This window comes from Anopheles maculipalpis, chromosome X (genome assembly GCF_943734695.1).
Source record: "Anopheles maculipalpis chromosome X, idAnoMacuDA_375_x, whole genome shotgun sequence".
NCBI classification, from domain to species: Eukaryota; Metazoa; Arthropoda; class Insecta; order Diptera; family Culicidae; genus Anopheles; species Anopheles maculipalpis.
In genome coordinates, this window is record NC_064870.1 from 6,965,668 (window position 1) to 6,988,885 (window position 23,218).

General features: G+C 49.8%; 3 protein-coding genes across 3 annotated transcripts; 1 reads left to right on the top strand and 2 right to left on the bottom strand.

The window, feature by feature from the left end:
• Window positions 1-2,498: 2,498 nt before the first annotated feature.
• On the bottom strand, window positions 2,499-3,976 carry LOC126563001 (paired box protein Pax-6-like). Its single transcript, XM_050219611.1, has 5 exons — window positions 3,857-3,976; window positions 3,275-3,695; window positions 2,975-3,191; window positions 2,759-2,899; window positions 2,499-2,644 (listed from the first exon to the last, which is right to left on the bottom strand). Exons 1-5 carry the CDS (start codon window positions 3,871-3,873, stop codon window positions 2,499-2,501), a joined length of 942 nt encoding a protein of 313 aa, XP_050075568.1. The 5' UTR covers window positions 3,874-3,976.
• Window positions 3,977-7,125: 3,149 nt separating this feature from the next.
• LOC126567838 (uncharacterized) lies at window positions 7,126-10,614 on the top strand. Its single transcript, XM_050224155.1, has 4 exons — window positions 7,126-7,695; window positions 7,766-8,111; window positions 8,210-8,306; window positions 8,735-10,614. Exons 1-4 carry the CDS (start codon window positions 7,158-7,160, stop codon window positions 10,610-10,612), a joined length of 2,859 nt encoding a protein of 952 aa, XP_050080112.1. The 5' UTR covers window positions 7,126-7,157; the 3' UTR covers window positions 10,613-10,614.
• Window positions 10,615-11,155: 541 nt separating this feature from the next.
• LOC126563012 (protein unc-13 homolog A) lies at window positions 11,156-22,817 on the bottom strand. Its single transcript, XM_050219622.1, has 24 exons — window positions 19,569-22,817; window positions 19,159-19,494; window positions 18,914-19,068; window positions 17,452-17,489; window positions 17,295-17,382; window positions 16,160-16,234; window positions 15,936-16,087; window positions 15,796-15,863; window positions 15,606-15,738; window positions 15,279-15,527; window positions 14,865-15,189; window positions 14,517-14,789; window positions 14,246-14,404; window positions 14,049-14,174; window positions 13,804-13,971; window positions 13,460-13,741; window positions 13,099-13,320; window positions 12,740-12,906; window positions 12,372-12,660; window positions 12,154-12,300; window positions 11,856-12,087; window positions 11,681-11,779; window positions 11,448-11,610; window positions 11,156-11,351 (listed from the first exon to the last, which is right to left on the bottom strand). The coding sequence occupies exons 1-24, from the start codon at window positions 22,789-22,791 to the stop codon at window positions 11,156-11,158; spliced, it is 7,365 nt and encodes a 2,454-aa protein (XP_050075579.1). The 5' UTR covers window positions 22,792-22,817.
• Window positions 22,818-23,218: the final 401 nt, after the last annotated feature.

Consider the following 23,218-nt stretch of genomic DNA (forward strand, 5'->3'; position numbering starts at 1 on the left):
ACTTACATCTGCAACTCCAACCAGTATCTACACACAGAAAAAGCAGGTTCGCTTGAACACTTTTGGAGCACGGCTTGAAGTAGTCCGGCTTATGACACCGTTGGATGAAATTGAAGTGTTTTTTTTTTCTTTCTTTTTTTCAAATCTTTGTACGGGTATGTGGGTGAGCCTGGGCACAAAGGACACAATGCACCGGGGAAAACGGAAAAAAAACTACGGGACCGGAGGTCAGGTTTTTCCGTCCGTAACACCACCACCTGCGCGTTGATGGCGCGCGCGATTACTTGCTGCCGTCACTGATTTCGGACGACCTCCGGGAGTTCGGTTCTTTTTTTTTTTTTTGGGGGAACACTTTACAGAGCACCTTTGACAGAACTTAGTAGGCGTAACGTACGCGTATCACACTACCCGCGACGCGTCTCCATCCAACCACCAACAATAACAACAACAACAACAATAACAACAACGGTTGCGTTCGCTACTCCCTCCCTCTGGCACACTCAGGAACACGGGCACCTCCCCCCCTCCCAAACAACGGTTTCGTTCACCCAGATCGCGGTGGTTGCTGGTTCCTTTGCTGCTCACCGTGATCGCGCCTCCGTCCTCCGGAAGCGACGCATGCAACTGCATTCGGTGTATGCCCTGCTAGCCACAAACCCGTCCGCTCAGCGCTCGTACGGTGGGCTCTGACCAAACGACGACGACGGACGACGACCACGTCGCGGACGTTCGCTTCGTTCACTGTACACACACTCGCGCGCGCGTCCTCACTGCTCTGGTCCTGCGTTCGGGCAGCGCGGCTGCAACTGCAACCGAACCGGGGTGCGGTGCGTAACGTTTTTCGCTTTCGAGTGTGTGCCTTAAGAGCGCGTACGCGCGTTCGAGTGTGTCTGTATGTAGGACCGGGAGGAAGGAACACCAAAGGGAGACCAGCGTGTTTGTTTGTTGGAGCGATGGATGCGAGGAAGTGATGTGGGAGCACCAGCGGGTGTTGCAAAAGACACGGCGAGTGTTTGCTGTGTGTCTCTGTGTGTGTTTGTGTGTGTGTGTGTGTGTGTGTGTGGGAGGAAGGAGGAGGGCGAGGCGGGGGCGAAAGATATTAATATAACTGAGAAACGGAAAACCCAACAGAAAAAACACAAAATCCCTTCGCGCGAGACAGCCGAGAGATTCGCCTTTCGCGAGAAGTAGTGCAGTGCAGTGAGGTCTAGACTAATAAATCAAACACACACAGAGATTTGCGGCCGCCACACTATACGCCCGTAAGGCGTACGAAAGTGCGGCGGCTGCTGCGGCCAGCCAGTACACGGGCGGCCGCGCATGGTGGGCGTGAAACATTCCCGACGATGGTCGGAATTGTTGCCGAATGACATTGAGACTCCATTTTTTTTTTTTTTTTTTTTTAGGAGCAATGTATTTGGACGGGCTGTCTGAAGTTCGTCCAGCTGAGAATTTTAACCAGTGCAAGAGGTTCTGATTTTGTATCGCATTATCAGGATATCAGGCAATAGTTTGGTGAGGACACTCTCGCGGAGATTTTCCAGATTTTAAAATGGTTGCTTAGTAGCAGCTAGTACAGCTTCCATAGACCATAGTGCTAAGGGCAGGTTCAACCATGCAAGCACAGTTTCAAACAGATCGTTACACTCACCAAGCTCGGAAGTGTGTGGACCATAATAATACATTAAGAATTGCACGGTCCACACATTATAATCACACTAATGGCACTATCGTGTCATCAGAAGTATCAGCTCACAATTAACGTGTTGACAGTCAAGTGAAACTACAACACACCGCTAGCAACGATAGATTTAGCCGCTTTACCAAGACATCAGTTGACACATTGGACGTTACGTCAGGTGCATCTGGTACCGATCAAGAGGGCGCTCCAAATTGCGGCTAAATTACTTTGATTGCTTGCATCGCCCTCCATTTGCATCTCCATACACACACATCAAGAGACTCCATACACACAGAGACAGCGTTGCAAGATAGGTTCGTTCGTATGACATGTCTACCATTATTCCGATTGTGTCATCAATTGCTCTATTAGCATGCACCACTGAGAAGAAAAACACAAAGATTCTGACTGGTTGTCTGTGTATCTTATTCCTTATCTTCCATTATTCCAGTCTAAAGACATTTACTCCAATATTTCACATTGCTTGTGGTCAGGTCCCAGGTCTCTGCTGTCCGCTCGATGATCTTCGCTCATCTGTCGGCACATCTGTATAAGTAAAGCTTTATTTTAAGTTTAGAATTCATTTACCTGCTCTCCTGGAAGAAAGCGAGAGTTCGGGAAATCCATCCCACGCTGGCTGGCCTGTAGTTACTCTGCGTCTCGTAACATTCGGTAGAGCTTCATCCATCTTTGTGTTCACAACCTATTGCTATGTACCAGCAAACTTACCCAGCGTCCCATTTGGGACCCCTTTTAACTCTTACGCTAAACAGTGCTATCGGTTATCAATCTTCGCGTCAACCATGGATTGCTATCATTACCTGTATCTGGTTATTGTACCCAACAACCCTGGCTGTTTCTGAACAGTAGCAATTACCTGTATGCGTGCTTCCGGCAGCTGAATCCGCTCGGACAATCGTTCCCGGGCAAAAACGTCCGGATAGTGGGTGCGCTCGAATTCTGCTTGAAATTCAGACAGGAGAAAGTATGTCAGAGACAGTGAACTGTACCCCTATGCCGGAGGACCATGAACGCCCTCCACCGAGCGTCAACATGCCGGTACGGCCTGCTCGTTACCTCGTTCCAAGTTTTCGATCTGCTCGTTCGTAAACGAGGTACGGTTGCGTTGCAGTTTGCGCTTCAGCTTCAACCGCAGCTCGGAGTCCTCATCGTCCTCGGACGAGTATTTGTCGCTCATCTCCTCCAGGCAACAGTTCGCTGTACGAGAATCGGGTTAGAGAATCGGGTTAAAGGCGCCGTCAAAGGTGAGAGGACAAGACAGGCACTGTCTACCTGGTTTCGATGGTTGCTCGGTGGTGGTTTTCAGTGACAGGTGAGGGATGGGATGGGACGAGAAGTTAAACTGTCCGCTGCCGATATTCTGACACCAGGTCCAGTGTCCGCTCGTGTTGTTGAACAGCTTAATCTTCTCGTACACCGTCTCATTGCTTTGCGAAGACGTTTCCTTGTTGGAGGCCAGATTTCTCAGCACACGGTTAATGGATGACACCTGTGGCAGAATCCGATCGACAGATACATTAGCCGATTGTGTAACAACAAACCCCTCTCCCCCCTCCCCCCTATGCTACTCACGCTCGGTATATTATCGTTGTTGCAGGTGCCCTCCGACAGCAGACGGTCCCGTATTTCCCACGCGAAAATGCTCGGACATTCCGCTTTGTACTCCGCGATCTTTGAGACGACGGCGGCTGTTGCGACCCGCGGCTTGCTACCCCCGATTGCACGCGGCTTGATCGAACCGGTCTCGTAGTAGCGGCCCAATATCTTGCTGACGCATCCGTTCGACACCTGCAGTATGCGGGAGATGTCGCACGGCCGGGCACCGGAATGCGCCAGCTCGACTATCTTCTGCCGGGTGGAGTCGGGCAGCGGTCGCCCATTCACGTACACGCCGCCGAGCTGGTTGATGCCGCTGTGACCGGACGAGTTGCAGCCGAAGATGGAGTTGACACTCTGTATATTGCTCTGGATTTGCATCGTTGCAAACGGAACACTGGGAACGGTGAAATCCACAGTGACAGGGCGGTGCGGTAAGAGAGAAAGAAAGGCGAAAGAAAGGCATGGGGGAGGGGGGTGGGGATGTGTGTGTATGAGAATAACGCTGAACGCTTTTGCTACAAGTTCGACAATTAAGGTGACATTCAATTTCCTGACCAATTGAAACAGTCCATCACAAATCACTGCCAACGACTTTGCTGTTCCATTTCCAGTTTTACCTGCCGATACACGATGCGTTTTTGTGTGCTACGGGTATTGCCTACCTTTAGGCGTACTTTTGCTTCCAAATTGCTTACGGAAGGAAGAGTGAAGCGCTCACTGATAGAGCTGGATGCTGTGCGCAAGCGTCGCACCCTTCTTCGCGCTTCCTTCGTTCCTTTGTTTCCCCCTTGTTTCCTCCGACCACTTCTCCTTTCTCCTGCATTCGGTAATAAGCGCTGGAAATGTATTCGCTTTATACAGTTTGCAGCACGGTTGTACAATTTTGTAATAACCGTTGCAGTCTCAGAGAGTGAGGGAGAGAGAAAATGCGTAATTTGAATAAAGGAAAAAAGATCCAAACATGCACTGGCTTAAGCGATATTTGAAGCATTAAAACTATTTTATTAAATAATAAAATAATACTAATAAAATAGTTTTGCAAATTTGCTTTTGCGCCATTATGTTGTTCGAAACGAACGGTTCTTTGCTCGCTTTTACAGTACATTAGCGCCATCTACATCCCGAGTGTGCATAAACTGTAACACGTAGGCGTTGTGAAGGCTCTTACATTGCGCTTCTGTCATTCCGTATTTCGTGCAGAAGATTTTTTTTTTTTTCGGACAACAATTTCAAATTTTCGTGCTTCCTTTTTATTCATAATTTCAATTTTGTGATTTCTTGAACATAATTTAAATATTTTTTTCCTAACATAATTTCATAACATTTACATAATGTAAATGTTACAACGAATGTGCATCGCGTTACAACCAGTGCCAACACCTCGACGCGACACCGTACCCAGAGCGCACCGAAACACTTGACGAGCATGCGCGCCCGTTTGTATGCGTGTGTCTCCCAGTTCGGGGGGTGGGTGATCGTTTGTACCGCAGTTCGTGGTGGTAGTGATGCGTTGCCTTGTTGAGTGAAGCAAAAACCCTCAGCAACACCCCGCGTGCAGTCAGGAGCAGCAGTAGCAGCAGCAGAAACGCAGGAAAACAGCACAAACCGTTTGCTGAACAGAAAGACAGAGTGAATTAAAGAAAAAAAAGGGGGTGCTACATACACACACAAGCAACAAAATCAAATAATCAGCTCAGTTGTGCGTGAATCGCGTGCGAATTTGTGTTTTGTGCTGGGTGGAAGAAATTTGTCACGACCAGCAGGGGTGATTCAGGCAGCAGCAGAAAAGAAAAAGCAAAAAGGGAAAAACGCCAACACAAAAGAGGAACGCGACGCGCTCGCATCTCTCCCACACACATCTCTCTCTCTCTCTCACACACACGCGCACCCTTCCGTGTACGCATCGAGGGGTTTTTTTTTTAGAAAGGGAAGATCTCGCTCATCACTCACCACACCAGTGAGAAGAAAATAAAAACGGTGGTGACAGGAAATAAAAGGAAAAAAAAGCACTCACACAGAGACAGACGCGAGAGAAGCTTCTTTTGCTTGCTTCTCTGCTGGGAAAAAAGAGTTTCCTGCTGCTATTTTGTTTTTTTTTCTTGGTGTCTTATTATTCCGTTCGAATTTACGCATCAATCAAAGATACGCGCCCATTCGTCGAGTGATTAATTTATTTCCTTACCCCTCCCCACCCCCCAATTGTGAGTGAGAGAAAGAGCGTGTGTGAGTGCAAGAGTGCAGCATCCGTTTTTAGCAACACATCACCCAAACACAGGTGCTTTTGTTTTGTTCTTTCATCCCCCATACTTACTTCCCCCCCCCCACCCTTCCAAATCCCTTTTCACCTTTCCATTTCATCCATCCAACACTCATCCCCTCGATTTTCGGTGCGCTTTTTTCTCCGGCTGGGCACACACAATCAGCAAAAATGTCCGCTTTCTGCGGTCACTTATTTTGTTCAGCTGTATTGCAAACAGAACGGTGAGGCAAACGCCAAACGTACCAAGCAGTAGCAGTGCCCGCGTTGTGGTTGCAGTTTGCGATATGTGGAGTGAAGTGTGGTGGTGTGCGCGCAGTGTGTGTGTGAAACCAGTGATGCAAGTGGTGAGTGCACTAAGGGCGGGAAAAGGGCATGTAGAAGATGGGGAAAAGGGGGGAGGGGGGATTTGCATGGGGCAGGGTGTTGAAAGGTGTGGGGAAGGGGGAGGGTGCGATCATCGCGCAACAAATCGCTAACAACAACAACAACAACAACCACTGCTACAACGAAACGAGTGATTGCAATTTTAATATTTCTACAAGCAAAAGCAAAATTTTTAAATATAAAGTTGAGTTTACTCAACACTGAAGCATACATTACTTTGTAGTTTTTTGAATTAATAACGGCAAGTGATACGGCATTATCAATCTCTCTACTGGCTCACCAACGATGCGTCTTTTAGATGTAATGTGTATTTGTGTGCGTGAATGTTCTATCAATCTTTTTATCGAATATTACTTCTTTCGCATTGTTCTTTCATATCATATATTCTGGCATATTTAGAAACGAATTTTTTCTTACCATTACTAACATCCGAAACCAGTTTTCAAGTAACATTTCTATTCTCAAAAGAAAACATTTTCCTTCGTGCTTAAAAAATGGTGGCGAACAACGGAAAAACTGGAACGAAAAAAAAAACCCCCCAGATGTTTTCCCCTCCGCGTGGGTGAAAACAAGCTGCGCAAATAATCGATACCAGCTCGCCTTCTCTTTCTAACTCTCATTCTCATTCTGTTTGGCATGTTCTTAAAGGGATTTTTTGTTCGCTGTGTGTTAGTGTCATTATTGAGTTAAGTTCTTTTTTCTCCTTCTATTAATGGAGTGATGGCTTACTTCTAGTGTATTATCCTTTTTTTATTTTTTTATCATTGGGAGGATTATAATTTTCATGAAAGAAATTTTTTTTCCAATGTTTATTGTTTTGTTTTGGCGACTTAAAATCTGTCTCGTCCAAAAAAACATGCTATAATTCACATGATTTTTCCATCAGGCAATGTTACTAATAAAACCGGCACAACGTGATACTATCAATCTTCCTGTGACACTAAACATTAGGATTAAGCCTAGTTTAAGGCACTCTCATTCACGCGCCATCCAAGACCATGTCCGGTCGGGCGGGTAATCCACGCGCGTAAGCCGTCCCTTCACACGATATTCTTTTACCCAACAAACAAACACACACATTTGTCTACTTTCCGCCAATACTGCCGAACCATCAAACTTACCCGTCACGTGGTAATCCGTAATGGCGGCCGTTCGTACCACACGCTGCTCAACCGATCCAGCAGCCCACCGTCCGCTGGCGGTACGGTTCCGATGTCGTCCAAACGGAAATCACCCCCGAACAAGCTCTCCAATGCGGTGACGATCGAGAAGAACAACTTCAAGAAGATCTCGCTGAAGAATGAGGAGTTCCTGAAGTCGTCCCCGGTGAAGGAGCTGAACTGTGCGTACGATACGAACTTTCTCGCGATGCAGAAGATGAGCGCCGATCCGAAGTTTCTCAAGCACGACGATCTGCTCAGTGCCCGGCACGACGAGCATCTGCTGCCGCTCGAGCACGACTTTCACTACAATCTGCCGTTCCTGAACGTGGCCAGCTACATACTGAAGGGTTCGGATCCGACCCTCAACAAGGCGGACAACTTTCAGCTGACGATGAATCTGGACAGCTTGAACATTTCGAGCGGCAATCAGGAAACGACACCACCGTCACCGGTGTCCCCGTCGACCGCCGCGCCGAAGGTGCCCGGCACGACCAGTAGCAGTGCACCGCGCAAGCTGAACAACATGATCCTGAACCACCTCAAATCGATCGTCGACAATTTTGACAGCATAAACAACAATGTGAACGGTAAGAGCGGTTGAAAGCATTGCACGGGGAGTCACCGTAGGCTAAGAAAAACCTTTTGCTATGGTTGCAGATAAGAACAGTTACGGTGGCGCGACAAACAACTGTCAGAGCGAGGACCCTCCCATACACATGTCACCGCCGGTAGAGCAGCAGACGGTGCCGCAGCTAAACAATCAGTATCTGGAGAAGAACAACCTGGAATCGTTTCGGACCCGGCTGGACGAACGCATCACCAATCTGCAGCTGAGCATGAGCGAGATCTACCTGATGCGGTTGAACCTAAGCTTGCTCGACTTCCCGAACGAGATACCGAGCACACTGCTGAACAACCACAGTCCACAGCAGCAGCAGGACGATCTGCCGAACCGGAACTGTAGCTCACAGAGTACGCAGAACAACATCAAGCTTATCAAACGGTTAGTTCTAATAGCTTGTCACAATACCTCCCAGGTCTAACCATTCCAAATTTTTTTCCTCGTTTCTTTTCTTTCTTGATCCACCTCCGGCACGGCAGAAGCTTCAAGGAGTCACTGTACGAGAAGGAGAAAAACATCAACCGACTGATCATGTACTTTACGATATGGCGCGAGATGCTACTGAAGGCGGAATTTGTAAGCTAACCTCAACCCTTAAAAAACCTACCGATCGTGCAATTAATTCGGGACAACATGTGAAACTAACCGCACACAGTGATACTATCATGCTCTACTATTTACCTCTACTTCTGGTTGCAGCCGTGCTGGATCTCTAATATAGGAGCTTTTTGCGTACTGACATACACTACCAGATGCCAGATACCTTGGTGTGAATAATTGTTAACATTGCTCGCTGCGCATCTACCTACGGCATCTTTTTTTCTTCTCTATTTATCTACCTCTGCATATCTCTCTCTCTCTCTTGCGATTGCTCTTTGGGTTTGCTATAACTATTCCGAGTATTTGTAAGAGTTCGTCCATTTTCTATATGATCTTATCCACAACCGTTTTCGTTCCCCTGCTCTCCCGTTCCTCGTCTCCCCTTTACTTGCCTCTTCCAACAGGGCGAAAACCGGAAGTACAAACAGAACAACAATTCAAAAAGCAACCTCGACCAATCGCCATCCTGTCTGCTGGCTGGTGGTGGAGGTGTCGGCAGTACAGTGGCAGCCGGTAGCAGCACTTCCACCAGCGTCCCGGATGGTACGGCGACACGGACGGGAATGTCACCGGCCGCTTCCTCCACCGCCTCCGTCCCGTCCGCAACGCCGGTAGCGAGCGGGGTAGCATCACCGAACCGGTGTGGCTCGGCAGCTGGGACCACCGTGATCGACTGTGATTTAGCAGGGGGACCGGTCGAGCTGGCAAACGAACCGGACAACTGCATACGCCGATACCAAAACGTATTTCAATCGATTGCCTGCAAGATGTCGGGCGAGCTGGGTGGACAGCTGTCACAGCATCCGGCGGCCGGTGGTGGTCCCGTCTATCAGCCGCCCGGTGGTGGTGGTGGTGGGAGCAGTAGTAGCAGCAGTAGTGGAGGTGGCGGTGTCACCAACACTGCACCAGCGGGTAGCACTATTGCCCGCCGCAATGCACGCAAACGTCCCCACCTGATGCCACCGGATGCGGACCCGGACCAGATGATACTGGCGAAGCAACCGATGCTGTCCGGGCCAGCGTTAAACTGTTCCAGTACCGGCGTACCGGGCGGTACTACGCCAGGGCTCACACTGTACGACGAGTACGAGAAGGCAAAGGAGGACGAAAACCAAAGATACGCGAAGGAACCGGACGTGCCGATCAATCTGTCCAAACGGAAGCCGTCGCGCGATAGCCCGCTGGTACCAGCGCTCGAGCTCAGCAACGGTACCAAGCTGCCCGGCATGCTGCCGGGCGGTAGCGGTGGAGGTAGTGGCGGTGGCGGTCCGTTTGGGCCGGCGGGACTATTTTCCGGTTGCGATACGGACGAGCTGAACCACCGGTTGGAGCTGATGTCGGATAAGGTGGGTTTGCTGCCACCGACGGCTGTCGCGCTGCTGGAGAAAGAGTCCGACAAGTACTTCCTCAAATCGAAACGGGATCGGCTCGATGCGCTCGAGGCGAACCACCTGTTTGACTATCCCGGACCGGACGGGATGCACAAGCATGCGAAGCTGAACCTTTACCACCAATCGCCCAGCCCGCACCACGGGAGTCCAGATGAGAAGCAGCAGGGTATGGGGCTTGGGGAATCGGCATACCCGCTTGCACAGCAGTTCTTCATCAAGGCGACCGATGCAGGGGGGCACGGTGGACCGGGTGGGCCTGGACTTTCGCCCTTCAACAGTAACGCCATGATAGACAACATGAACCGCCATCTTATCCAACGCCAACACTCGATCGCCGCTGTTAGTGGTGGAGGTGGCGGTGGTGGTGGCGGAGGCGGCGGCGGCGGAGGCGGTGGAAGTGGAAAGAAGGATAAAGGTATGACGCTCGGTGGGATGGAGCTCGGTCCAGACCTCGGCACCGGGCGCAGCCGGTCCTCTAGCACCGAGAAAAATCACATCAAGCGCCCGATGAATGCGTTCATGGTGTGGGCGAAAGATGAGCGGCGTAAGATACTGAAGGCCTGCCCGGACATGCACAATTCCAACATCTCGAAAATACTGGGAGCTCGGTGGAAGGCGATGACGAACCTCGAGAAGCAACCGTATTATGAGGAGCAGGCGAAGCTGTCCAAGCAGCACATGGAGAAGCATCCGGACTACCGGTATCGGCCACGGCCGAAGCGTACCTGCATCATCGATGGCAAGAAGATGCGCATCTCCGAGTACAAGTGTCTGATGAAGAACCGACGTCAGGAGATACGACAGTTCTGGACGCGGGACTACGACAGCGGTACCGACCAGAAGTGTCCGCTCAAGGACGCTGGGAAGGTGATCAAGAACGAGGCCATGTAAAATTCCAAATCACCAGCCGTTTATCATCTACTATCCCGGTTTTTTTTTTTGTGACAACCGCCTCAAACACCTACATACTTAATAAAATATCTTTACTAACCTCGTGCACCCGCTAGTGTTGGGTGTTGGCGTGGGCGCGCGCTTTCTCTCTGTATTCCGAGTGTAGATGTTAATTGCTTCCCGTGGATCATGCCGGGTGACAGTAAACAGTAAGCAGAAATAAAATGAAAAACAAAATCATTAAAAAAAAACTCCAAACATTAGCCTTTTCTTATCGGTGTGTTTATTTTAAAGCAGTTCACTAATCAACACTGATGACATTTCTGAGCACTGAAAACCGGACGTTTTGTTGTCTCGTTTTTGGCCGGGACATCTTCTCGCTCGCTCCGAGTATACTAAAAGAAACAAAGTCTTAATAATCATGCGGTTGATACTGTCTACCTTACCCGACGAAATGTTACAGTGGTCCTTGATGTTCTTCTCGCTGTCATCCTGCTCCAACAGAGGCCGGCGAATAGTTCTTCTTGCATTGGTCTCATACATTCATCGCACTCTCGCATACACACATGCACACGCACAATACAGACACACAAACCCCCAAATATAGTATACCTGATCAACGACATCTTTCAGCTTTAGTATGGCTACACCAACCAGCCGATCCTCCCGGGCGAAGCAGTAATCCTTCACGCAGATATGCAGCTCGAAGAACTCCAACTGCTCCTCATTGCCAATAATGCTGTGCAGCGAGAAATATGGACAAGAGAAATGGACGAATAGTATCAGACAGTTCGATCCGATTACCCAAAAAAAAAAACAACCCTGCGATACTTACAAATGGAAGGTGTCATTGTACTTTGGCGACCAGTTGTTTGATTTCGATTTGGTCGCGAACTTGCGTTTTCGATCGTTCAGATGCGGTCCGATCAGATTCACCTCGATAAATGGCCGGAACATACCGGACGGGACGGTCCATTTGAGATCGTTGGCAGCGATCACTGCGAGACGAAGAAGTAAACAGTTCGGTAGTACTATTGAGCTTTAGGATGGATGCGGTAGAATACTTACCCTTGACGGATATTTTCTGTTCACCGTTCTCCGGGTTCGATGAGACGTCTATCTGTATGGACACCTCACCGACGGAAGCATCATCGTGACTTACACCTTCTGTGGTAGAGTAAAATAGGGAGCGTTAGCTTGGGAGTTGTGTTGTCGACCCATCCACGACAAAAGCAGCACCTACCTTCAGAAGCACCTTGTCCGGAGACGAACGATTTGATTAGCGTATCGGTGGTCTGCGTGTACAGACTCAGTGCGTACTTTAAGCTCTGCAGTTCCGGCGATTTCTCGAGGAACGGCATCTTCAGCCCGTTGCCACCGGCATGGAAGTACTGCTGGATCGTACCGAGGGCGACCTCCAGTACGGCACACTGCTTTGGAGACAGATTCTTCTCCATCTGCCCCACCGAGAATGGCTAGTGTGAAGGCGGTGAAGAATTTGCAAATGAATTTCGTCAAACTTTCAGCATGTGTTGTCTTACCTCTTTCGAGATGTCCATTACACCGCTGAGCACATTCTTGGCATCCTGTTTGCCGGACATGTGGTTCTTGATTAGCCGCGACATGTCCTCGATTTTTGCGTTCGCTGCCAGATTCTTGGCATTGTCGGTGAGATGCTTGAACACCATCTACCCATCACAAGAGGAGCATAAAAACGATATCAGTCGACAGTAGTTGCATCGGCACAGTCACCACTCACCGTTCTGTCGGTCATCGGTGGAAGCACGATCGTTTTCTCCAGCGTTCGGATCACTATCTTCCACAGCTCCTTCAGCAGTCTTTTCAACACGGTCTTCTCGCACGACTGGGCGTACATGGAGAGCGAACCGTCCAGCAGGTCCATCAGCGGTCGCAACACCTCGTCCGCCTCGATCGCGATCAGATTGGCATCGTCGGCGGGCGGTGCATGGAACAGGGAGCTCTGCTGCTTAACCTGCTGCAACAGATCGCCCAGTTCCCGCACGCTGCCAGTAATTCTCGGCTCCAGACTGATGCGGCAGAGGTGAGAGCGGTGTTCGCATTAACATGGCCCCAACGAAACAAAGATGGCGTACGAGCGTTACTTACCTCTTGGCAAATTGTGTCGCCAAATCGTCCAGCGCCGTGTTCAGGTTCTGCTGCAGCTCCTTGAGAATGTTGGCGGCGTCCTCTTCCAGCTTGTCGCCACCCATCGACTCGAACATCTTCTCCAGCTGTACCCGTAGCTGCTGGATGTTGTTCATAAGTATGCACGCCTAACGTAACGCACGAGGTGCGAATAGAAAGATCAGTTATTGGCAAGCAAACACCAACAAGGTAACACAACCAGTATTAGGAAACGGGTTTAGAGTGGAGAGAAACAGACAGACAGATAGACAGACAAAGAGTGTGTGTGTGTGTGTGTGTGTGTGAGAGAGAGAGAGAAGAAAAAATTGTGGTTCGCTTACTGTTCGCTCCTCGTGCATTATATCGGGGAACTCCGACTTAACGATATCAACATACGCAAGCAGTACTTTAACAATGGTCTTAGCAAAACGTCGCATGTAACGCTTCCAGATTTCTGGATCGGGACAGTCGAGTTTGCTTACCACATCGAAGCACTGTGTTAGCTGCGTAAAGACATCGACGACCGAGTTTGAGAAGAGCGCATGCTCACTACTTTTTTGGAACTGTAAGTAAGAAAACAAGGCAGAAAATAGCAGATCAGCACGGTGTGCAGATTACGTAGAAGCGACAAAATGTCCCAGAGAGAGAGAGCGAGCCCCACGCCGGGTATGCCCGTCTCGACCCCGACATCCCAATGTGTACCCCGTCTTTCTTGTCCCGCTTGAACGCCCCGTGCAGGTACTCCAGCGACACGTCATCGTTTTCGTTGAGCCACTGCATCACGAACGGTTCGAACCAGGCCGGATATTCGGGCACCGCACCCTTGTACGGTGGCACCTCCTTCACGTAGTTGGTGTACAACCATTTCACCTTGAAGTGCAGGTTCATGTACGCGGACGATTTGCACAGCCGGTGCTGCTCGTGCTCCTCGAGCGCGTACTTCATATCGACGGCGAACAGGCTCCACATGGTTGCCGCAGACACCTGTGAAGTATGGAGAATGATCAGGAAGCAGCGTGGTGACAGCGCAAACGCGGTAACCGTACCTGGCCGATGTTAAGCTCTTGCGGGAATTGATTAAGTACAGCACTATAACTATTTTTATCTTCCTCGATAACTGATACAATTAAAGCTATTAGCTTGTGCCAGAAATCAACATTTTCTAGTTTTGGTCCGTGGTCTTCGCCTTCGCGCTTCGCTTCGTTCGGATCAACCTGTGGAGTATGGTAGTGAGAGTGGGGGAGTTTAACGCTCGCTGGGTTCTGCCATGCTGCAAACGCAGGGCTCGTACCTGAAACTCTCGATTATACAGCTCGTAACAGTTTTCGAACAAAAATTGATAGGTTGATCGTAGACAAGCCTTTACACAATCCTTTACCACTGTGCTTGCTCTAGGTGGGCTGGATAACTCTTGAACCTGCAAAGAGGAGCTCCTTGAGTGATAGGGACCTTCATCAATGATCTTCGAGGGGCAGTGACGATACTTACTTTCATACGGAAAAAGGTAATACTGGTTAACAAATCTACAGTAGATTTAAGATCCATCAGCTTCTCCTGACTGGAAGCGGGGAAGTTATTTCTATACATGGACAAGTCGATTCGTAGCGAGTTGTGCAGCTGGTCCAATAGCTTAACGAACTTTTCTTTCTGCGGATGTACGGAGAGAGAGAGGGAGAGAGAGACAGAAGGGAAGAGAATATGAGCTTCAACTCACTAACAGATCTGACATCTGTGGTTCGATCCCATTCCGTTCACTTACACCGAAATTACTAGCCGCAAAGCGATCGCTGGCCGATACCGCGCTAGAAGCCGTAGTGTGTGCATAGTAAGCGTTTATATTAGCTAATAGTGTACTCATAACAGCCGGGACGCCAGCGCACAGGTACTTCGTAGATAGGCAATGAAAGTGGGTCATGGCTTGGTAAATGTTCTCGATACCGTAACGCATCGCGAACTCGTCCACGATCTCTTCCGGCGTTTCGTCGAAGTAAATCTTCCACCCGTCATCGCCTTTGGTCTGTGGAAGATTCACCTGTGGATGAGTAGAATGGCGTTGCCGTTTTAGTGTGCTAGATTGATGGAACCTGAAGATAGAGTGTATACTTACCGCGCCCAGCGCTTCCTCGCACAAGTAGTGAAACACGTTCTCGTGCAGGCAGGTGTACTGAACGTGGTACGGTGCGACCTTTTCCTCGCCTTTAATCTCTACGGAAATATGCAAACGGATCGCCCCGGACACGGCTGATTTGTCAGTACGCTTCTCGAGATTGTACCAAACGTCCATCTCGCCCGACAGCGTTCGCACTTCAATGATTGTCTGTCCCAGAAAGTCGTCCGACTCCCGCGTTAACTTCTGTCGCAGTTTCGACTTGAGATCGTTATCCTCGTCCCACACGCGCACCTTGATGCGATCGGAAGAGTTGTGGCACTCGCTGGTAGACGGGACGGAGACGATTGATAGCAGATAGTTAGACCACCTGTCCGGAACTAGTCTGAACGGACGGATCGCGTGCATACTTACAAGTTGAACTTTTCGTTCCACACCGGATTCAGCTCCTGCGGCATCGTGCGGGTCCGCTTCTTCACCTTACTTACCTGCACCGTCACGTACGGATCGCTCGTGCCGCTCTTATCCTTCGCGATCAAACCCTGCGCACAGATGACGGTAATGGCAATCTTCGCCGACCACTTGCTCGTACCATCCAGTACGCTTTGCTTCACCGCCTTCATATGCCCGGCATGACTTTTCTCCTCCACCGCAAACACTTTCCTGCGGGCAGATATGGACGAACGAGTGTTAGTCTCTGCACAATACGCAGCCTCTCCAAGCCTTCGAAGGACCTCATACCTGATCAGTTCGAATATTTCCGGTCGGTCACGTTCGCGCTGCTTCATCCGCTCCTTCATTGCTGCTATCACCGAGTTGGCCTTATCCTCGGCGCCATGTTTGGAACTCTTTTCGGAAGCACCGGCAAAACACACTGCAACGATCGTACACATGATGATGGGCCCTTATCGTTCGTACACAAGCTACTTACTCTGCAAACAATCCGCATTCAGCAAATCCTTACACTTCTCGTGACACTTGACAGCACACTCGGTACATCTGTAAAGAAACAATGCACGGCAGGGACGTTAGCGTGCGTGCGGTGAATGGTCCAATAGCTCAGCAGCTCACCTGACACCCTGTCGCGCTATACCCCACAGCAGCCCTTCACACTCGTAGCAGTACGTCGGGGAGGTGGCTGTCCACAGGACAAAGTTATGCGGTGTAGTCGACGAGATAGGATAGATCAGCGCCTGCAGTGCTTTCTTGTATACGTGCATTTTCTGTAGAGGTGTAGATGAGATGCAAGAACATATCAGAGACGTCCCCACTAACAACTGCGAGCTTCCACTTACCAACTCTTCATCGTTTAAGGTCGCTCTCGGTACGGCTGAGGTTAATCCAGCGTTGCGTTTCGTTGCCGCCATCGTCTATCGCCATTTTGCATTCACACGCACGAAGAACAAAAAAACACACACACAGCATTAGAGACCAGGCAAGAAACCACATGTGATTTGATTTTGGCAAACAAACGAACTATAAAGATTTGCATTAATAACACTATTCGTGCAGTACATGGTATAATGGAGGTGTGTAAATGGGTGCCATCAAACAAAATGTCGATAGTAAAACAAAAAATGATGGATCATCAAGACTTCTAACATCTATGGGAAAACACAAGATACAATTACACACACACACACATACGGGTGCCCGTTGTAACGCAATTGTGACTAGTTAAACTCAACCAAAAGCATAAACACGTTGTCAAAATACACTTACTTTGAGGACCTGTTGAGGAGAGCATTTTCGAAATCATGTTGAGGTGTTTAGAGGTTAAACAAGATACGACGGAAATGACGTACGGGGCAGGCAATGTTGGTGGTTTGGTACACAGATGGGATTAGACATAGAGTTTAGAGTAGCAGGAGCAGCCAGGAAAAGTTATATTTGAAGGAACATCATAGAAAGAAACAAGAAAGGTATGCCGATGCGCGCGCACACACACACACACGGTACACGGTTAGGATTAATTCAGTTTTGTTGTGTCCTTCTACTTCGCTTCGCAAGAGTTATTGTCGGAAGCTGTTGGAAAAGTTACGACGGCCACACCAGCACATTTTAATAGCGCTTAGTGCGGTTCACTGTTCCTGAAGGTATGCAATTTTATATGCGAAAGCGTACTGCCCCGAACGACTATTAAAAGTGCATCATAAAAGGAACCGTGCTGATTGCATACTTTCAGGCGCCTGAAGACACATCACTGGTGAGGTGACGGCCTTCAGTAGTAGGTGCCGTAAAGGCGTTTCCAACATTTCCACAGAGCGAAGGCGATAGCGTCGACAAACACCCACAAAAGGTGGAAAAAGGAGTACACGACGATTAAGGAATACACGTCGGGAAGGCGTCGGATATGGTATGGTCCCATTGATTTTTGTTTTTTTTTTTTTTTTGCGAGATCCAGGGACCGCACACCCACACAATACCTACCAATTCCGACACAAGCGGTATGGACTTCCTTCTTGGTCGAATATCCGGCATACTGTCGATGTTGCTGTAGAAGGTGTTATCACCCAGCCTGAGAAGTGCAACGGAATGACAGTAAGTTGGGTCGTTTGTCCACGGCAGACATTCTTTGTGCACTTACCCATTGTTCCTTCCACTATCAACCGTACCATTTCGCTTCTGCCGAGCCGCCATTTTTGTTTGTGACGATGAAGATGTTGGATAAGAAAGAAAAACGGAGCGGATTAGAAGATGGAGCGCATACATTTGATAGATTAGATCTATTTTTTTTTTTCTTCGCTTAACGTGATGACGCATTCTGCTCATAAGCGGAGCCATCTTTATAACTACGGTAAAGGCGATAAACAAAACTACCGTCCTGCAAATGGTGTCTTGCATCAGCAAAAGACAGTTATTGTATATAAGATTTTCATGTTAGAGGGAGAGAGAGACAAAGATAGAATTATCGAGAGGTTTCGCCAAAAAACAATACAACAATAGCAAAACAACAGCAAACAACAACAAAACTCAAAACAGCAAATCAACTTACAAAAACGTAATGGGGGAAAGTACAAAATGAAAAACAAAACTCGGGCTTGTTACACAAGATGAGCCTAGGAGACTTAAATACGTAAATGAAGGAGTTTGTTTTGCTTCTGTTTTGGGGGAAGGGTTAAACTTCATTCTACGGCAAAAGTATGGAACCAGCGCGGGTGGTCTGGTATCACTAGCTAAACGGGGGGGAAAAGAGGCAACAGTTGTTGGTTTTTTTTTGTTTTCTTTTTTTTTTTTTTGGTTTGATTGTTTTTTTTTTGGTTTTTGTTTTTTGATTAACAGTGATGTTACTATTCTTACCTCTACAGACCCTTCCGAAACTGATTCCGAAACAAAAGTGTTATAATACAGATACATAGAGAGAGATACACGTAAACGAATAACATAAAACAATACGCTCCCTCGTATATATACACACACATACACACACGCACACATATGCACACGGGTAACAGCAATATGGAGGTTATATGCGGGGCATGTTTTGTTGTCGCATCAAACGGTTAGTTAATATACATAGATAGGTAGTGTATATGTATAGTGACAGAACAGGGTCAGCACACAGCACACAAGTAATAGTACACGCGAGTGATGACAGCGAAATTTTCACATCCTCAGGGGGTCCGGCACCATCCGACCATGTAAAGGGGGAGGGGGGGATTTGGGGGGGGGAGTGGTTTGCCAAACACACACAAGCAGTGACACGGAACCACCTGGGTAGGTAGTGTGTGGTGAGGCAAACTTTGAATCGTAACACCAATCAAAGCATTTTTGATTGATTTAGTTTTCTGGCATTTGTTCTGTTTTTTTTTCCTTTTTTTTTTGTTTGTTTGTTTCTTTTTTTGCATGTGTGTGTGTGACTTTCTTTTTTTCTGTTTTTGTTTGCAACTTTTCCGTTTTTTTTTTTGCTTTTTTCCTCTTTTTCTTTTCGGTAGATTTGTTTGACGGTTTGCTCTTAGTTTCTTGTATTTTTTGTTTAGTGTTTGTTTTGTTTTCATAGCATATGCATCCGCCCACCGTTAGCAGGTGCCGCCAGTGGTGTCATTTACCTCGGGCTCCTCGTTCTTGCCACTTACGTCCACCTTTTTGAACAGACCGGGCTCATCGTCGAAGGACTCACCGACTTCGACCACTTTCTGTTTCTCCTCGATTCGCTTCTCCTTGAGCGTTTTTAGCAGCTTCCATTTGCTGCCGCCCTCACCATCTGCAAAGAAACAAACAAAAAAGTGAGTGTGTGTGTAGCGAGCTCACGCAGCACCATCAGGGCGGCGTACCGTACCCCTTGCAGACATACCTTCACTACCTTGGGCGCGAAACAAACTCTGGCGGCGTTGTGCCGGTGGTGCCGCACCGACCGCATTCGGATCGAGATCCTTCTCCAGTGCGAGCTGCACGTCGCCGGCCTGGGACAACAGTTCGGCACCGCTGGTGGCGTCCGGTTCGTACGTTTGGTAGGGGTCCTCCGGTTCGTACTCTAACACCGGGCTTGGCTGCGTACCGACCGGGCTCGGTTCGAGCTGACCTTCGAAGGATGTGTTGTCGCGCGGTGGCGACGGTTGCTGGTCACCATGCTGTGAGGATGGTGTTGGCTGCTCGTGCAACGAACCTTCCGCAGATGGTGTCATGCCACCTACAAGCAGGATAGATAGTTATGGGATGCTCAGTTACGGTCACGTAACACACGCTACGAAGTCGCCAACTCACCTTTAGCTGTCAGCGGTGACAGATCGGTCGTCGGCGGATGTTGGGTAACGTCCAGATGTGCGGCCGGTGGTTGAGCAGCATTCACTACCTGCTGCACGTCTCCCTCGTCCACCGAAGCCTTCGATGAGTCGAGACTGAACGAGCTCTTCATAGAGGCGAAGAATGATTTCGACTTCGCACCGATCAGACTGTCCGTACTTTCCTGATGCACAAGGTTCTTGTTCACCTTGTTGAAGAAGCTACCGATGTTGACGGTGGTAGACTGAAAGAAACCACCCTTCTGTTCAGCCGGAGCAGGCTGAGCGGCTGGTGCAGATGATTGTTTGGCTGGCAGAAGCGATCCTACCAGCGGTACCTTGCTCGGTTGACTTACTGGCTGTGGTTGAGGCTGAGCAGCAACCACACTCGTCGGTGCTGCTGCTGGTGCTGATTTTACCAAGGAAGCACTGGTGGTGACAACCGGTGCTGGAGTAGTCTTGACAACAGTTTTTGTCACCTCCGGCACGATTGGTGCCACCGTAGCTGAACCATTTGCCGTGACAATCATACTAGCAGTACCGGTGACAGTAATGGTGGACGTTACGCAAGGTAGCGTCTGACCAGTCGCTTCAACTATTGGCTTACCCTCAGCCAACACTGCCATCGTGGTAGTCGGTCCTATTGCTGGCAGTGCCGGTAGTTTGCCCACCGTCGTCGATGTGGAAGTCGTCGTGATTGTAGTGGACGTTACTAGCAACGTCTCCTTCGCGCTCTGCTCCCCGCCCGGCAGCGATACCGGATGGCTAAAGGCAATACTATCGGACGCCTCGCTGATCCCGGACGAGTTCATCGACATGTGCAGAAAAGAGGAACAGTCCGAGCTATCCGGCATGTTCGAGATGGCGGACATGGTGGAAAAGTCGGGCAAACTGATCGGTGCCTCCGTTCCGGGTACGGTGAGTGGTAGCTGCGCGAACAGTCCCAAGCTGTCGTTCGTATCGGCAAACCCAGAATCGGTAATGTCCAGCGACGGAAAGAAGTTGGTATCGCTGAGCGTTGGAATGCTGGACTTGCGCGAGAGACTGTCGTAGATCGCCTGCATCTCGGGCGAATCGGTAATGGACGTTTGGCCGGGCAGTGGTTGAAACGTCGGTGGACTGGTTGACGGTTCGGCCACGCTCGAGCGGCGACTTATAATGGCCTGTATGATGGCAGCAGTATCTGACGTGTCAGTGACGGTGGTTACGGTGGTACTCTTTACCACCGTGCTACCGGACGCGACGAGTGTTGCATCTGCCACGCTAGCCTTGCGCGAAGGTAAGCCGGACCCACCCGATACACCATCGGAGCAGATGCCAGGTCCCGAATGGCGTGCCTCGACCGTTTCCACACCGTTCGGCAGATGGTGCGAAAGGACGCTCGGTGTGGCCACGCAAGTTGTCATCTCAAGTGCCTCGGTAATGTTGGGCCGAAGGTTTGTAAACAGTGCCTTGCCGTTGGTTAATCCTACCAAGTTCGAGCAGCCGAATGTTGGTGGTATGGTTGTTTTAGGCACGTCCGCCATATCATCTTCTGGTACCGATTTGCCTATCTCTCCACTAGCTCCATCACTCTGCAACGCTTCAACCCGTTCCATCTCCAATGGATGCGTCTCGCGGAATCCATCCAGTGCGGGATCGTTGCTCAGGATGGCTGCCGCCGCTGTGGCCTGCAGTCCGAATGGTGAGAATTCGCTCAGCTTCTTCGGTGACGCTCCATTCTCAGTCAACCGAGGTGTGTGATCCGTGTTCAAATTCAGCCGGAAATCATTCTCGGAGGTACTGTCCTGTATCGTAATCGTACCATTCTCCACCGTCAGCAGATCATCCTTGGTGAGTGTAGCGATACCCTCCGGTAGGTACTTCGACAGCTCCTTCCGAGGACTCGCCCCAGCGGCCGTAGTAACGGTGACCGTCTGCTTGCTCCGTGCCATTAGCAGCTCCGCCGACTTGACCGGGTACACCACCTGCAGATCATCATCGAACACGTCCATCAGCTCGGAGCAGTTCTTGGCCATAAAGCAGCGCACCTTATCCATCTCCTCGCTGCTGAGCGACGCCACGTCCTCCTCGCTCATGATCTTGTTGATCAGCTCACGCACCTCCTCGCTCTGCATCTTCTCGATCCGTTCCGCTGTGTACTTCTTCGACTTGGGCGTACCGAACTCGAGCTCGATCTGCTTCGCGTGGTTCAGGAAGGAGGTACGCAGCTGCTCCTCTATGATCGCCGCACTGTCCGCCGGTTCGATGTTGCGCAACAGACCCCGATCCGCTTCACCGGCGGACAGGAACGGGTTCGTCGACATGCGTGGCAACTCCGACGGTGGTGGTGGAACACTGCGGGACGGTAGTACCGCTGCTGCTGCTCCTGCTGCTCCTGCTGCTGCTGGTGCAGCGTACGGGTCTACTCCGTGCTCTAGCTGCTGCTTGAGCAGCAGTCCCTGCGCATCCGGCACGTTCGCTAGGTTTCGTTGCAAGATAAGAAAATCGTTGTCAAACTGAAGCTGCACCTGCTGGTGCTGAAGCTGTTGCTGGTGCTGCTGCTGGTGCTGCTGCTGCTGCTGCTGAAGGTGCAGATGCTGATCGAGTAGATGCATACCCTCATACCCACCGTGCCTGCCGCCGCCCGGTATTAGCTGTGAACCCGCATGATACAGCTGTGCCGAGCTTTGCAGCTGCTGATGGAACAACTGCTGCTGCTGCTGATGGTGCAGATGCAGCTGCTGCTGTTGCTGCTGCTGGTGCAGAAATTCTTCCTGCTCTTCCTGCAGCGGTATCATGCCACTGTTGATCAGTGCCTCGTTGATGCGGTCCCGATACTCCAGATCCTTCCGCAACCGGGACTGCTCCTGGAGCGAAAATTCGTGATGCTTCGCATAGTCCGGTATCATGTCGAGATATGCTTTCCGATTTTCCTCCATAAATTGCAAATTTTGCACTATCCGTTGCTGTGATATGTTGAGCGACTGTAGCTTGAACACCTTCTCCGACATCTTTGTGTACTCCTCGTTCAACAGGTTCAGCGCCGCCCAGGCGAACTTGAGCTCCGTGTCGAGCAGATCGATGTTGGTCGCTATCTTGTCGGTGTAGTCGTTGATGATAAAGTCCTGGTGCAGATGGTGCAGATCCTTCAGCCCCTGGTTGCTGTACATCTCCTGCGACTGTTTGCTCCACAGGAACGCCGCCATCACCTCGTTTTCATCCATCGTACAGCCGGAGTGGACGATGCTACTGCTGCACTTGTTTGTACTAGGACAACTGTTACACACACACACGCACGCACGCACACACGGAGTTAGGGTAGCAAAAGCGTTCTCCAAAGCAGTCACATGCTTCTTTTCACATGCACTCACGCTTCGCCACACCTGACACACATACAGACACACACACACACACTGAGACGAATACTCTCAGAGCAGTTTTTGGACTCCGCTAGCCATGCTCATCGATTCGAGCCAACGCGCAGGGGGGTGTGGGGGGGGGGGGGCGGTTTGAATGAGAGTTGGGAAAGGGGATTTTAGAGAGTCGGCTGACAGAGCAGAAGGACTATCAATGTAGACTGAGTACGCCGTTTGTGTGTATGTGTGCCGTGTGGGTGGGTGACGCTAGCTAGTAACCGTTTAAGATAGCGGT

What these genes read in the sequence shown, in the direction of transcription:
- LOC126563012 (XM_050219622.1), bottom strand. Translation starts at nt 22,791, where the DNA reads ATGGATGAAAACGAGGTGATGGCGGCGTTCCTGTGGAGCAAACAGTCG. An exon ending in GTCACCGCTGACAGCTAAAG is followed by an intron (nt 19,495 to 19,568) that starts GTGAGTTGGCGA and finishes TCCTGCTTGTAG; the next exon opens with GTGGCATGACACCATCTGCG. An exon ending in ATAGCGCGACAGGGTGTCAG is followed by an intron (nt 15,864 to 15,935) that starts GTGAGCTGCTGA and finishes GTTTCTTTACAG; the next exon opens with ATGTACCGAGTGTGCTGTCA.
- LOC126567838 (XM_050224155.1), top strand. Translation starts at nt 7,158, where the DNA reads ATGTCGTCCAAACGGAAATCACCCCCGAACAAGCTCTCCAATGCGGTG. An exon ending in CATAAACAACAATGTGAACG is followed by an intron (nt 7,696 to 7,765) that starts GTAAGAGCGGTT and finishes CTATGGTTGCAG; the next exon opens with ATAAGAACAGTTACGGTGGC. An exon ending in TGCTACTGAAGGCGGAATTT is followed by an intron (nt 8,307 to 8,734) that starts GTAAGCTAACCT and finishes CTCTTCCAACAG; the next exon opens with GGCGAAAACCGGAAGTACAA.
- LOC126563001 (XM_050219611.1), bottom strand. An exon ending in ACAACGATAATATACCGAGC is followed by an intron (nt 3,192 to 3,274) that starts GTGAGTAGCATA and finishes ATTCTGCCACAG; the next exon opens with GTGTCATCCATTAACCGTGT. An exon ending in CGAGCAACCATCGAAACCAG is followed by an intron (nt 2,900 to 2,974) that starts GTAGACAGTGCC and finishes ATTCTCGTACAG; the next exon opens with CGAACTGTTGCCTGGAGGAG.